The sequence below is a fragment of the Nuphar pumila genome, chromosome 2, assembly GCF_984573655.1.
Source record: "Nuphar pumila chromosome 2, dmNupPumi1.hap1.1, whole genome shotgun sequence".
Taxonomy (NCBI): Eukaryota; Viridiplantae; Streptophyta; class Magnoliopsida; order Nymphaeales; family Nymphaeaceae; genus Nuphar; species Nuphar pumila.
This window is the reverse complement of record NC_143250.1, coordinates 10,923,972-10,938,347: the sequence shown is the minus strand read 5'-3', so window position 1 is coordinate 10,938,347 and position 14,376 is coordinate 10,923,972. Positions and strand designations below refer to the sequence as shown.

The 14,376-nt window shown below is 34.5% G+C and overlaps 1 protein-coding gene across 3 annotated transcripts in view; it reads left to right on the top strand.

The window, feature by feature from the left end:
* LOC149844738 (peroxisomal 2,4-dienoyl-CoA reductase [(3E)-enoyl-CoA-producing]-like) overlaps window positions 1–5,792 on the top strand; it is a 51,702-nt gene extending 45,910 nt beyond the window's left edge. For all 3 annotated transcript variants that reach the window (XM_089997317.1, XM_089997316.1, XM_089997318.1), the window contains 2 exons: window positions 4,081–4,507; window positions 4,598–5,792. In XM_089997317.1, the coding sequence (XP_089853443.1) occupies window positions 4,081–4,507; window positions 4,598–5,230 (1,060 nt within the window). In that variant the 3' untranslated portion in view covers window positions 5,231–5,792. The remainder of the gene's footprint in view (window positions 1–4,080; window positions 4,508–4,597) is intronic.
* Window positions 5,793–14,376: the final 8,584 nt, after the last annotated feature.

Genomic DNA, 14,376 nt, shown 5'->3' with positions numbered 1-14,376 from the left:
TCCCAATCAATAAAAACCATATGCAAATCTTTGTTCCTCTCTCTATTTCTCTCAATAAGTTGTCTAAGAAGATGTATAGCTTCCATAGTTGATCTTCCAGGCATAAAACCAAATTGATTCGCCGATATCATGACAACCTTCCTTAACCTAGACTCAATCACCCTCTCCCAAAGTCTCATAGTATGACTCATGAGTTTTATACCACGATAGTTTGTGCAATCTTGTATATCACCCTTATTCTTATATAGAGGCACCAAAGTACTCTTCCTCCACTCATTAGGCATCTTATTTGTTTGATCTGCACTTCAAAAGGTTTTTTTTTTTAAATGTCAGCCACTCTCTGTTTGACCATCACTCTACCATCTCTTCACTTCCATCTAGTCATTCCCATTGTCATCTTATGAGAAATGCCATTTCCTGTGATATATTTTATGTTTCTCTTTGCAAAAACTCCTGGGAAGGTTATATTATTGAAGCTTGTATTTTTTATCATGTTTCCATAATTTTAAGTGTCGGATGACTTAGTTTATATTGGTTAGAGGGAACCAATTGATGTTCATTGGAACCTAGAAGGCCTTTCAGTTGTCCATAGTTCATGATCCTTCTTGGTGAATAAGAGAGAGAGAGCATCGAAATTGATCGAAAGAATGAGAGCAATGTTGTGAAAAGCGTTGAAGCTTAGCGTAGCACTCCACCAAAAACTGAGGCGAGGTGTAAGACTCGAAGCATAAAGCATAAGCCTCATTTTTTTTTGAAAACTTAAAAATATATCTAAAAATACAAATAAATAAAAGAAATGCCAAAAATCCATTTATCTTCACCAAACACTATCAAAAGGGTCAACCAACACATTTTTTGCATGTATATACACAATAAAATGCCAAAAAAATTAACAAACACATAAAAGAATACAAGAATATTAACAAAACACAAAAGCCCCTAATTTAAATCCCTAAAATCCATTTATCTTCACCTAACACTATATAAAAAGGCCAGCCAACACATTTTTGCATGTATATACACAACAGAATGCAAAAAACTTAACAAACACACAAAAGAATGCAAGAATATTAACAAATACACAAAAGCCTCTAATTCAAAGCCCTAAAATCCATTTATCTTCACCAAACACTATACATTTTTGCATGTATATACACAATAGAATGCCAAAAAATTAACAAACACACAAAAGAATGCAAGAATATTAACAAACACACAAAAACCTCTAATTTAAAGCATTAAAATTCCTTTATTTTCACCAAACACTACATCATGCACACACATAATAGACTGAGCAACATCGAGAGAGAGAGAGAGAGAGAGAGAGAGAGAGAGAGTACCTATGTTTTCGTCGTCGTCATCTTCTTCTTCCTTTCGACAAAGAAAGGGAGAGCGAGAGACGAGAGATGAGAGAGACAACGAGAGGGAGAGATAGAGAGAGTGGGAGAGCAAGAGATGAGTAACAATGAGAGGGAGAACGTGGAGAGAGAGAGAGAGAGACCTCGACTCCCTCTCCTTTTCCCTTATTTTGGGTCAAATGGGTGCGTGATACTAAAATAGTGCGCGCCTCAAGCTGAGGCACACATCGCCCTTTGGATTATGCCTCATATCGTATGAGGCATACGTCTTAGGGAATGTACGCTATTTATATGTGCCTCAAGGCAAAAGGGCGAGGGCCTTGGGGCGAGGTGCACTTTTTGTTTGCACCTTGAGGTGCGTCTTTAACAACACTGAATGAGAGAATACAACATATAGGGGTTGATCTCCATTAACTAACCTCAAATACAACTTGGACAAATTTAGACCTCTTACTTTGATTGCTACATACTTTCTAAGCTAAAATATAAAAATGCTCTTATAAATACAAGAAAGCACATAGATCGGTAGTACCCAACTCTTATGATACACTATATTACATTTCTCGACACTCCCCTCAAACTTTTGATGATGCTAGAGAAATCATTCCAAGTTTGGAAAGAAATGTTCTAAAGTAACATGGAGCAAGACTATTGGTGAATATATCTGCAACTTGCTCTTTAGAGCTCACATACTCAAGTGAAATAACTTTATTTTTAAGCCCTCCTAGTAAAGTGACAATCTATCTCAATATGCTTTGTTCTCTCATGACATTATGGATTCTTTGCAATGTGAATGATACTCATGTTACAATATAAAGGGTTCTCCCATGTAGATGAACACTAAATTTTCCTAGCAACAATCTTACTTATATGATTTCAGTTGTAACTTGATCCATGGCTTTGTATTTTGCTTCAGTAGTAGATAGGGCCGTTATATGCCATTTCTTACTCTTTCATGAGGCTAGTAAAATCCCAAGAAAAACACAAAAACATCAAGTAGAGAGTATCACAAGTAGACCCTCCAAAGTCTGCATCATTATACACTCTAAGTTCATAGAGGTTGATGATGAAAAAAAAACATACCATACTGCATAGTATCTCTAACATATTTGATGATTATAAGTGTTGTAGCAAAATGCACCGACTTTGGTGAACTCATAAGCGGGCTTATTGCATGAGAGATATCTGATCTAGTTATAGTCAAGTATGTTAGACTCTCAATTAACTGTCTATAATCTATATACAACTAGATCACCTAATTCTTTCCTGTCAGTTGCTCTTAGCTTCATTGGTTCCATGGGAGAATAAACTCTCTTAGTATCATCAACCAATCTGGCCTTTGACACCAACTAGATTGCTTATTTATGTTGAGACAAAAATAATTTCTTCATTTTGAGCATGCTACCTTAAGACCAAGAAAGTACAAGTTTTCCAAATCCTTCATATTTCAAACCCTTTAACCAATTTCTTCTTAATATCTTTAATTTTCAGTACATCATCACTTGTGACAATCATATTATCTACATATAAGAGAAGTATATGCACATCCATTTGTTAAATGATGACATGAACAATGTTGGATGATGGTAACTGTGCTCAAAACTTAAGGATTTGACAATTAAACTGAACTTCTCAAACAAGCTCGTGGATCATAATACTCTTACTTAAGCTCCATGTACACCTCTGCAAGTTTTAAGAACTTATTGGCAGAAAAGAAAATCACATCTCTGGGTACGCTACTCATAAGAGTATAGATGCCAAATGAAGTCTGCAAAATGAATGTCTTTTATCACCCGTCTATGCATAAGTTTCTCTAAAAAGGTTTGCCTATTTTGTAAACATTGAGAAGATAAACTTGTGTGTGTGTTTTTGGTGCATTTTACTGTTTTTGTTGAAATGAAGAATATATTTAGTGCAATTTGCAAAAAACAGCCTTATCAGCTATTTATGAAAAGATGCCCCACATTTATGTTATTTACCTTTGTTTGCCTGCTTGATCTGAATGCATGTCAAATACCCACCTGACATATAAAATGACATTTGTGTCCTTATATAACCCTTCTTTTCTCATCTTATGGTCTTTTGTTAAAGAAATCAACAAGGGGGCAGTTTAATCACCTTTTTAGACCTAAGTGATTTTAAGACCAAGCATGTCCTTAAGGTGTAGCTTGTAAAAGCAGGCATCTAGATATAATATACAAAACATTATAGATTTTCATAAATGGCTGATAAGTTAGGTGGCTCTTATAAATTTCTCATGTATTTATAAAGATTGAAGTTGGATAAAAGATGAAAGTATTTAGTTTCTAGAATGAATAACAAAGAATGACCTAGTTTGTACAGTGCTTTTATTTGTTTTTTGTCCAATACTTGATCTGTGCGTGCATCCTAAATGTCTACTTCCTACTCTTTATTGTTCCCATAGGGTTTGATTTCATATATATATATATATATATATATATATATATATATATATATATATATATATATTGTGTGTGTGTGTGTGTGAATCTCGAGCTTGTCTTTATCAAGTGAATTGTTGTTTGGTGAAGCAATACTTCTTTTCTCTGAATCATAATTTGTAATTCAGAATTTGTTTTGGTATTGTCTCACCAGCATTTTGGATATATTACTAGGTTCTATTATTATGCTGTTGGTATGGAATTCAATTTTATATACTTGATATTAAACACAATTTCATGATTGAAAAATACTATTTTAGGAAAATGGATCAGCATGCTCAGTGCCAAACTTCAAAGGGTTCATCATCATCTAAGTCTCATTCCCCACCTTCACAGCCTTCTCAGATTCACGTGCGACGGCGGAAAGCTTCCAAGATCAAAACTCAAACGAATATTAAATGGTCAGATCCTATGGATGCCTTCTTACTTAAAGTAATGAAGGATTGTGTAATGAGAGGAAAGCGTGTGAATGGCGCTTGGACCAAAGAGGCAACGAAGGAAATAGTTGCTCGAATGAATAGGAAATTCAGTTTACAACTGAATAAGGAACATATACGGAATCGGCTAAAGACAGTAATCAAGAATTATAAACAAATGAAGAATATATTATCTGAAAGTGGGTTTCGGTTGAACCCCACTACGATGAAAATTGAGGTTGGTGATGAAGTTTGGGAAAGATATATAGAGGTATAAGTTGATTGTTATAAAATTTCCTTTTATTTTTGTGTTTGTTTTTAACATTATTTTAATGTTTTATTACCACCTTTTCTTTAATAGGCACATCCAAATTCCAAAGACTATAGAAAAGTCGGCTTTCATGACTTCTATGATTTAGACTTCATATTTGGAGAGACTACAGCTGCTGGAGACTTGTCTATAGTTGCAATTGAAGATGATGCCCACACAGTTGATCTTCTGGATCCAGATAATGATCCTACCGGTTCTGGAGTAAATTTAGATGATGATGGAATTGGATATATAGAGGATTTAGGATCCCATTCAGCGCCTGAAAATGTACATATTCCAGTGTCTCCACCCACAATCTATAGAGCAACGTTAAAAAACAAAAGCCAACACGACATGAGCAAGTCAAACAAAAGTAGAAGAATAACAGAGAATGTCCAAGGAGTGCTAAAACAATTAGCTGATGGCTTCAATAGGTTCGTGGATACGCAGGAGAGAGACCGAGATGTATCTAAGGAGAATGTAAAGATTAACGCATGTGTTGAATTGATGAGAGCAATGGATGTTGATGACATGATGATGTTGGAGGCCATGGAGTTATTTCAAAATGATAAGGAAGCTGACACATTTATTGCATGCCCTGAACACATTAGGCATGTGTGGCTAGAGAGGAAACTCCAAAGCCGATATCAGTCTAACAATGTTTGTTCCGAAAATAAAGGATGATGTATTGGATGTTTTGAGCTTAATAATTTTTTTCTTTTCGTTTTTGTTGTCTTGAATGGTTCTTTCTTGTTTTGTAGTAAAGTAGATGTTTTGTTTGTGTTGGCATAGTTTTGTGTTAGATTAGTCGATACATGTATGTTTACATTCTTAAGCAGTAAAGTTTAGTACATGGAAATTGTCTTTTTGAATTAACTTATGATCATAATTTTTTTCATCAGATGTTAACTCTGCTTGTTTTGTCTATACTTTTTGGAAGCGACAAATGATTGGTAATTATTCAACTCTTGTTTGTGCATCATATGTTCAAGCACTTGTGTTCACCTGTTTGTATTATTATTTCAAGAGGCATAAAAAAACAATTGTTCACTATTCAATCCATTCTGAGGAAAATTTTGTTCATAATTTTTTGCATGGAAATCTAAGAAATAGTTATTGATTTACTTCATGTGGAACAAGAAATTTATGCATTAGTTTAGGAAATAATCAGTTATTACCAGAAAATATGACACATTGTAGGTGGTTGATTTTTGAAACTTCATAAAATCCTGCCTATATGTCGTAATGGGACTATCCAAGAGTCGATTCCCACAACCCAAACTATGGGGTTTCACATTTTCAATGTTAGTTTTATGGAAAAAAAAATTCACTTGGATGTGATGGCAACCTGACAAAATATTACTCCACGGACACACTTCTTTCTAGTGCAGGAATATTCAAATTTGATTGGCTTAAGTCATCTAGAAGCTTATCATTAAGAAGCACTTGCATTCGTATGGAAAGATAATAATAAAGCTAAGATTGATGCAACTGTAGATGTATGAGGAGATTTAAATGAATTACATGATTTAAAGTTGTTTGTCATAGTTGATTAATGCATATCCTCGTGACCATTATCAAGTATATATTATGTACATTTGTTTGATTTGAAAATGCTTTAACTGGTTGATATGATTTCTTTAACATATGCTATTTTATACAACCATTTTATCCTATTTAACTTGTCTTACTATGTTTCTGTATTTAATTATCTGGTTATTTGTTATTCCTTTTAAGATATGAATAGGTGTTATTAAGCAATAGATGCAAAATTCATAAGGCATTAAAAAAACATTACTCATGCAACATGTTTGATGGAGATGTAAATCATAGGATAAAGGTTGGGTGAATGAAATGGAAAAGTGCAACTGGAGTGTTGTGCAATCGTAGAATGCCATTGCGGTTTATGAAAAACTTTTATAGGATGACTATTAGGCCCGCTTTACTATATGGTACGGAATGTTGGGCTGCCAAGAGATATCATATTCAAAAAATGAGTGTAACTGAGATGCGTATGCTTAGATGGATGTGTGAAAATACAATAAAAGATAAGATTCGGAACGAGGAGATACATAAGAAGGTAGGCGTTGTACCCATTGAAAATAAGATGAGAGAGAATCGTTTACGGTGGTTTGGACATATTCGGCGAATGCCTAATGATGCTTCAGTTAGAAGGATGGAGAAATGAAAAAATAGGAAGACATGGATGGAGATGATAGGAAAGGATATGAATGCTTTGAACCTCACTCAGGACATGACATTGGATAGAAATGATTGGAGGAGAAGGATTCATGTGGAAGACCCAGAATGATTTTCTTTTTTGGTTCATATTGCCGACCCCAATTGCTTTGGGATGAAGTTGTAGTTGTAGTTGTTGTTGTTGTACTCATGCAACATGTTTATTGTCATTATGGATTATGGGATGTATTGAGTTTTCGATTTATGGAATATGAGAAGTCTTATGATTGTTAGTTGACAAAATGTTAAAAATTGAACTAAGATTTATCAAGCAGCATCACCAACAATGTTGGATAGGAAATCACATGATGCATCCAATAAAATGCCCAAAAATTGAGTTTTCTCACTTGTGGTAGGTTTTCTCTCTTTTCCTAACAGAAGCCCAGAAATCAGGATATCCAGGTCAATGTATTTGAAAGAGCCCACTGTAGAGGGACGGCTTAAAACTTTATTTCCATCTACAAAATCTAGTTAAATTCAGAAACACAATCAAATAAAAAAAGAGATGATGATGATGGTTCGGTAAAATAGGACGTTGATTTAGTGCTGTCAACTAGTCGGGTATCTGATCCATCAGGGTGTTCTCAAACTTGCCGAAATAACTAGTTGCTGGATTTGGTTTCGTGTTTGGGTTTTTTAGGGTCAAGAAAATGAAGTTCCAAAACGAGATTCATGTAATTTAATGAGCTTAATTTCACTAAAAATATGGATTGAATCTGAATTCCGTTAATCATTTGGATTCAGATTCGGTATGCAATTTTGGATCAATGTCTGAAAAGACTGTTCAACCAGAATATATATATATATATATATATATATATATATATATATGATACATTCAATGAGTTAATTTCATTTGGGTTCAATATTACTTTTTTGGAAAATGATGGTATTGTACACGTAATTTGATGCAATTTCTTAAAAATCCTACAATTTTCGATATTCTTCTGATGTCCAAAATCCCAAGTATCCAACATAGTTAGAACACTTTTACCCTTTACAATTGCGAATTTAGACATTTTTTAAATAAAATTGTACGAGTCGTTTAATATATCCAACACACACTTAAATTCAAAGTCGCAGGTTTTTTTTATGTAAATTTAGACGTCACGAACTAACTCACATAAATTTATTCATGAAATCTTGGTGAAACAGAAACTACTAAAATCACAAATGTCCTAATCTTTCGCATATATTTCATATTTCGCATAAATATATTTATGAAACTTCACTTACCACTAATTTTACCAATAGCTTAATTTTTACATATAATTTCTAAAAATCGTATAAATTTATGTGTGAAATTGCACTTACCATCAAATTCGTAAATATTGTACTTATTTGCATATGCGATATGATATCACATAAATTTATAATATTTTCATTTTGCAAAACCTTACTAAATTCACAAATATCTTACTTATTTGTATATATTACACGTTCTTGCATAACATAATTGTGAATCACCTTATATTGTAAATACCTTACATAACTATTTGTGAAGCATGACACGTATGAGATATTGCTTATTTATTGTGAAATATTTTCTCGTGTCATATATAAACCTGTTGTGGTCTCCAACCTAATTATTTTCGCATAATCTAGGGGTTTTTGTCCTTTTTTTTCAACCAATGGTCTCCAATCTGTTTTCCTTTTGAAAACTATTTTCATCAAATATTTTTGGCAACTATTTTTGACAACTGTTCATTAGAGGTATTTCATCGTTGAACCATCAATGTGTTTTTCGGTAAGCATAATGTGCCCTTTTGTTTAACGGCTAAATCAAACACGGTTCCATCTTGTTTAATGATTAATTCAAACTCTATTCCATTTGTTTAATTATTGAATCAAACATTGTTCCCTTTTGTTTAATGTCCGAATGAAATAACGTTTACTTGTTTTTTTTAATGCAAATATGTTGTTTGTTTTTTGTAATGTTCAATATTCTTTGTATTGTTGTTATAGAAAAATTTGAATTTGTTTATTAATACAATATAACCAATAAGAAGAAGACTTTGTTGAAGGGAACCATGCCCACATCATTTGAAATTTCTCAAGCACAACAACAAAAACCAATAAAGAAATATAAACTGGGTCATCATGATAATTTGAAAGTACGATTTACTATGCATAAGTGGGTAGAGAGGGTGCTACATCCATTGCAAAAAATGTGAGTGGTTGACATTTTCTATAAAAAATACATCATCAAAAATTACATACAGTTGTGTTCAAGTAGTGAGCTGAAAAAAAACCCCTGAATTGTTGTACAATGAACAACTATAAATTCCAAAGTAGCTTGTATCTAAGGCTGAATATACATAAAAAGTTAAACATTTTGTAGGCACAATCTTGTCTCCCATTCCGAAAGCATTTAAGGGGAGGGTGACCCATTAATTGGCTATGAGGTTGTTGCTAACCTCAATACCTAGAAAAATGAAGTTGGTGATGTGGCCACCTGTAGTGATAATGGTGAAATGATGGAGGAAGTACCTGACCAAGAGGCTGAGGTTAATGTGGACCCTCCTCTGGAAGTAGATGTAAGTGAGGGTCATGTGGTTGGGTCGGATACGAACACCGCTTAGGAGTCCGATGTTGTTCTCCTTACGCAGGAGAAAGTGCATGCTTCAACGAAGAGGTTGCAATGGGAAAAAATATTTGATGCCCGTGGACAGATAATATATATATATATATATATATATTGCTATTATACATGAATGCAATTGATTAGTTTGTCATGTATGTGTATAAAATGTAGAAATTTATCATAATTGTTTGAATTCATTGATTAAATTGATATATATATATATATCAATTTAAATTGCTACTATAAATCAATGCAAATGATTAGTGTGTCATATGTGTGTGCAAAATATAAAAATTCATGGAAATTGACTGATTTGAGTAAAATTAATTTGGATTACAGGATTCTGAGCCAATTGATTCAAAGGAGCCAACATCTTGCATGCACCAATTTTACTGGAACCAAGTACATCAATAGTTTTTAACACTAATAGAGGAAGCGAAGGAGTTGTTGGATCAAATGCATTTTCGTAAATTCTTGAAGATCACACCATGAAATATCAGTTATCCCCAATTAGAGGCCGTTGTCCAGTTTTAGAATCTGGCAACCAACACGTTTCAGTTCGAAGATCTTGAGATAACAATGACGTTGGAGGACGTGATATGAATAACTAGACTAAAAATTTCAAGCAGTTGTGTAATATTTATTTGCAAGCAGATGATGATGTGTTTGAAACAGATAAGCTGAAGTTTTCACGACTTAAGAGCAATTATGACTCTAACAAGGCGAGGAGAATAAAGGCAAAACTACTATGTGTTGGAGGGAAGGACGATAGTAGGGTTGACGATGGTGAAGACATTCTTGATATACTTCTTTGGCTCATGCTTATTCATCGATATTGGTGGAAAGTCGATCCATGTATTATGCATCAAATTGTTGAAAGACCTGGATCGTGTCGATTAAAACGCATAGAGAGCAACCACACTTGCATACCTGTATGCAAGTTTGAATAGCACAAGGATCAGAAGAAAAAACCTTGTCGGGATGTTGGTGTTGTTAGAGGTATTTATTCCTTTATTGTACTTAAACTTTTGATTTATAGTTATTTTTGTACTTACTTACTGTGTATTAATCTTTGTTAATCATTGTTATACGTGTTTGGATGCGAGAGTACATATCCATTGAAAGGCCCTAGATGCATACGTTGCTCATGAATTTTCTTGTGCCATAATGTGGAGTTGTCCATACAACAAAGAGGGTCATGATCGAAGATTGGTGGGTCATCGCATGTCATGTGTTGATTGTGTTGCATCGCTTCACATGCTTACTAAGGAAACATAAGTATTGTTGTTAATATTTCATATGTTTTTTAAATGAATGCATGTCTGTGGGCCCAACCATAAAGAAAATATAGGTAAATTGGTGTTCTATGAAGAGACATTAGAGGACGAGGAGAATGTCGATGTGGTTATGAGGGCGAAGGATATCGCCAGAAAGGATATTTGAATGCACAACATGAATGAAGTTGAACGCCAAATGGCTAGCCGAGTCATTCAACAATTTGGGTTTGTTTAGCAACCAATCAGTCACCTTCACGCAATTAACAAATTTCTATTGCATGCCATAAATTATTAGACGAAGGATTACCCTACGGTATTTCTCTCTGAACTTCAAAATTGGTGTGAGGGTGGCGAAAACATCGGCTTGTCATCGATGGAACATGCCACTTATGACGATTTTATTGCCGACCAGCAAGATACATGTTCTTCAATAACAAAGAGGGCTTTTCAATGGAGAAGAAAGTTGGAGAGAAGCCGAGAAAGACCGTAAGTGTATCAGAGGAAAAGTTGACTCTTGCATTTGAAGAAATTTGTATGCTTAAGAATATGGTAAATACTCAAGAGGATATAATACATACTCAAGTTGGTCTTCTGGAGAACGCAAATAAGGTTATTGAGGAGTTACGATCGTGACAATCACAACATTTTCAACCATAAAAATTTATTTGATTATTTTTTATTTTTTTTTGTATATATTTGAAGACCAACATTGTAACTCATTGATTTGTATATAATATCATTTGAATGTTTCTATGAATATATTTTTGTATAAAGTCGTTTGTTTGTCATTCAATTATATATTATGTCATTAATTGAATTTTTAAATTATTTAAATGTACAACTCAAACCATTGTTGAATGTTTAAATGATTTCAATGTAAAAGTAAAACCACTATTGAATGTTTAAATAATTTGAATGTTCAAACTAAAAGCGCTCTTGAATGATTTGCATATAACATCATTGTTTATATATTTTCAAATCATTTGAATGTTTAAATCGTTTGAATACCTATTTGCTTATATTCATTATTATTTAGTTTGTTATATTTAAAAATTTACATCGGATTTATATATGATTTGAGAAATTCGCAAAAAATAAATTTTTTCACATATTTATCATAATTTCGTAAATATGTAAGTATAATATTTCCGATATCTAGAGATTCACAAATAAGTTCATGCAAGAGCATTCTATATATGCAAAAAATAAGCTATTTACGAAATCAGAGTTAGGAGTTTCACAAATATATTTATGTGAAATATAAAATATATGTGAAAGATTATGATATTTGCGATTTTAGTGGTTTCAATTTCACCCAGATTTAACAAATAAATTTATGCAAGCGAGTTTATAAGGTCTAAATTCACATAAAAAACCTTCGATTCTGGATTTAAGTGGGTGTTGGACATAATCGATGGGCGGTACAATTTTATCACAAAAATGCCTAATTTTGTAGTTGCAAAAGGTAAAAGAATTCTAACGATGTTGGATATTTGTGATATTGAATAACAAAAGAATATAAAAAATTATAGAGTTTTTAGGAAATCACATCAAATTAATGGTCATTTTCTGTGACTTTTTCTCGTCCAACTCAATTGCAAATTAAAAATCTAGTTGTACATGGGGGTGAAGGTGTTGTCTCTCCCATCGGGTGTACAAGTGTCTTTTAACTATTGAGCTCTGGAAGGACCTGAGTGTTGGTGACTCCACCTAGGGTTTAACGCGCAAAGCGGTGGGCCCATGAAGTGATCTGTTTCTTGGTGAGGGTCTCTCGTCATAAAAAAAAATCTAGTTGTATGACTCTCTCTCTCTCAACACAGTTGCTGCTTGAGGCTATAAACTGGATTGGATCGATGTCACAAATATGGATGATAATTGGTAAATATTCTCATTTTCAAAGGCCGATACATTTAAAGAAAAACAGAAATTTTTGAGGTATCGTTTGTGTTTTTCATCCTGACTATATTTGATTAATGAGTTTTTATTATTGCATATTATATTTTTTTTAGATATACTGAGATTTTGCATTTTGCACCCACCGGATGAGCCTCTGCCTAGATTGGACTTGACATTGTGCTTGGAGACCAGATCCAAACTAGGGGTGGCAAAATCTGACACGACCCGCCAACCCGCTTCTTAGCCGGGTTCGGGTTTGGCTTAAACGGGTTTGTGTCGTAAACGGGTCGACCCACCTAACTCGTTTATTAAACTGGTCGGGTTCGTGTTAGGGGTATGCCAACCCGCCAACCCGGCTAACCTGTTTAATAAACGGGTTAGGCGGGCGGGTCAACCCGTTTACCCGACCCGCCAACCAGCCCTCCAACCTAGGGGTGGCAAAATCTGACACGACCCGCATACCCGACCTGCCAACCCGCTTCTTAGGCGGGTTCGGGTTTGGCTTAAATGAGTTCGTGTCATAAATGGGTCGACCCGCCTAACCCGTTTATTAAATGGGCCAGGTTCGTGTTAGGGGTATGCCATCCCGCCAACTCGGCTGACCTGTTTAATAAACAGGTTAGGTGGGCGGGTCAACCCGTTTACTCGAACCCGACCTGCCAACCCGTTTACCCGACCCCGACCCGATCGCCAACCCGTTTATCCGACCCAACCCGTTTATTAAATGGGTTAACCGTGTTGTGTCAGATTACCCGTTTAATAAATGGGTCGGGTTCGTGTTGAGGTATGTTGACCCGCCAACTCGACCCGATTGCCACCCCTACTCCAACCTGACCTGCCAACCCGTTTACCCGACCCCGACCCGCCAACCCGTTTACCCGACCCAACCCGTTTATTAAACGTGTTAACCGTGTCGTGTCGGGTTACCCATTTAATAAATGGGTCGGGTTCGTGTTTGCCACAGCCGACCCGTTTAATAAACGGGTTGGGTTCATGTTGATGTATGCTGACCTGCCAACCCGCCGACCCAAACTGATTGTCACCCCTAATCCAAACCATTGTGTGCCCATGGACCACCCATCAACCCAAGATCGAGGAGCATTGAGACAATGGTACGGGACAGACAGGAATCAATCGAATTTGAAAAAAAATATAGTCAGGTCTATTCAGATCTGCGTCAGAAATGGATAGGCAAATATGGTGGATCTAGACTAGAACAGGGTATATCCAGCTTGTTTTATGCTTTTCAGTTCTAGGTGAACAGATTTTTACCCGTTTTCAGCAGATCTGGTACCACACATGTTCTTGTCTCGGGCAACCCTGTGGTGGTTTCCCCCAAACATTATTTTGTTATCATCTTACAGTAGGTGCACGTTTGGAAGCAAGAAATTTTTTTATAGGAAAGGAAGTGTTGATACCAGAAGTTTTCCAAAAGAAAATTTTTAGCTTGTTTGTGTAGCGTGATCATAGCGACAAACGTTAAAAATGGCAAAATCTCATTTTTCAAAAGCTCAGGAGAATTTGAATTTTTTTCATAAACCTCCTATTTTTTTGGCAAAATCTCAAAAATAAAAAAAAATTTAAAAATGTAAAAATTATTTTTATAATAAAATATTAATAAAATTTATTTAAAAATAAAAATACACAGTTTTTCATGATAAATAGCCGTTTAAAACATAAATATCATGTTTAAATTGCGATATTTATGTTTTTTCATAAATCTTGCGATATTTTAAAAATCTTGCAAGAAATTGTCGTTTTAAACTTTTAGGCAAATTCTTGTGATATTTGTCACTATGAGCGTGATAAAAACAAAGTGGGAAAATCATGACAAA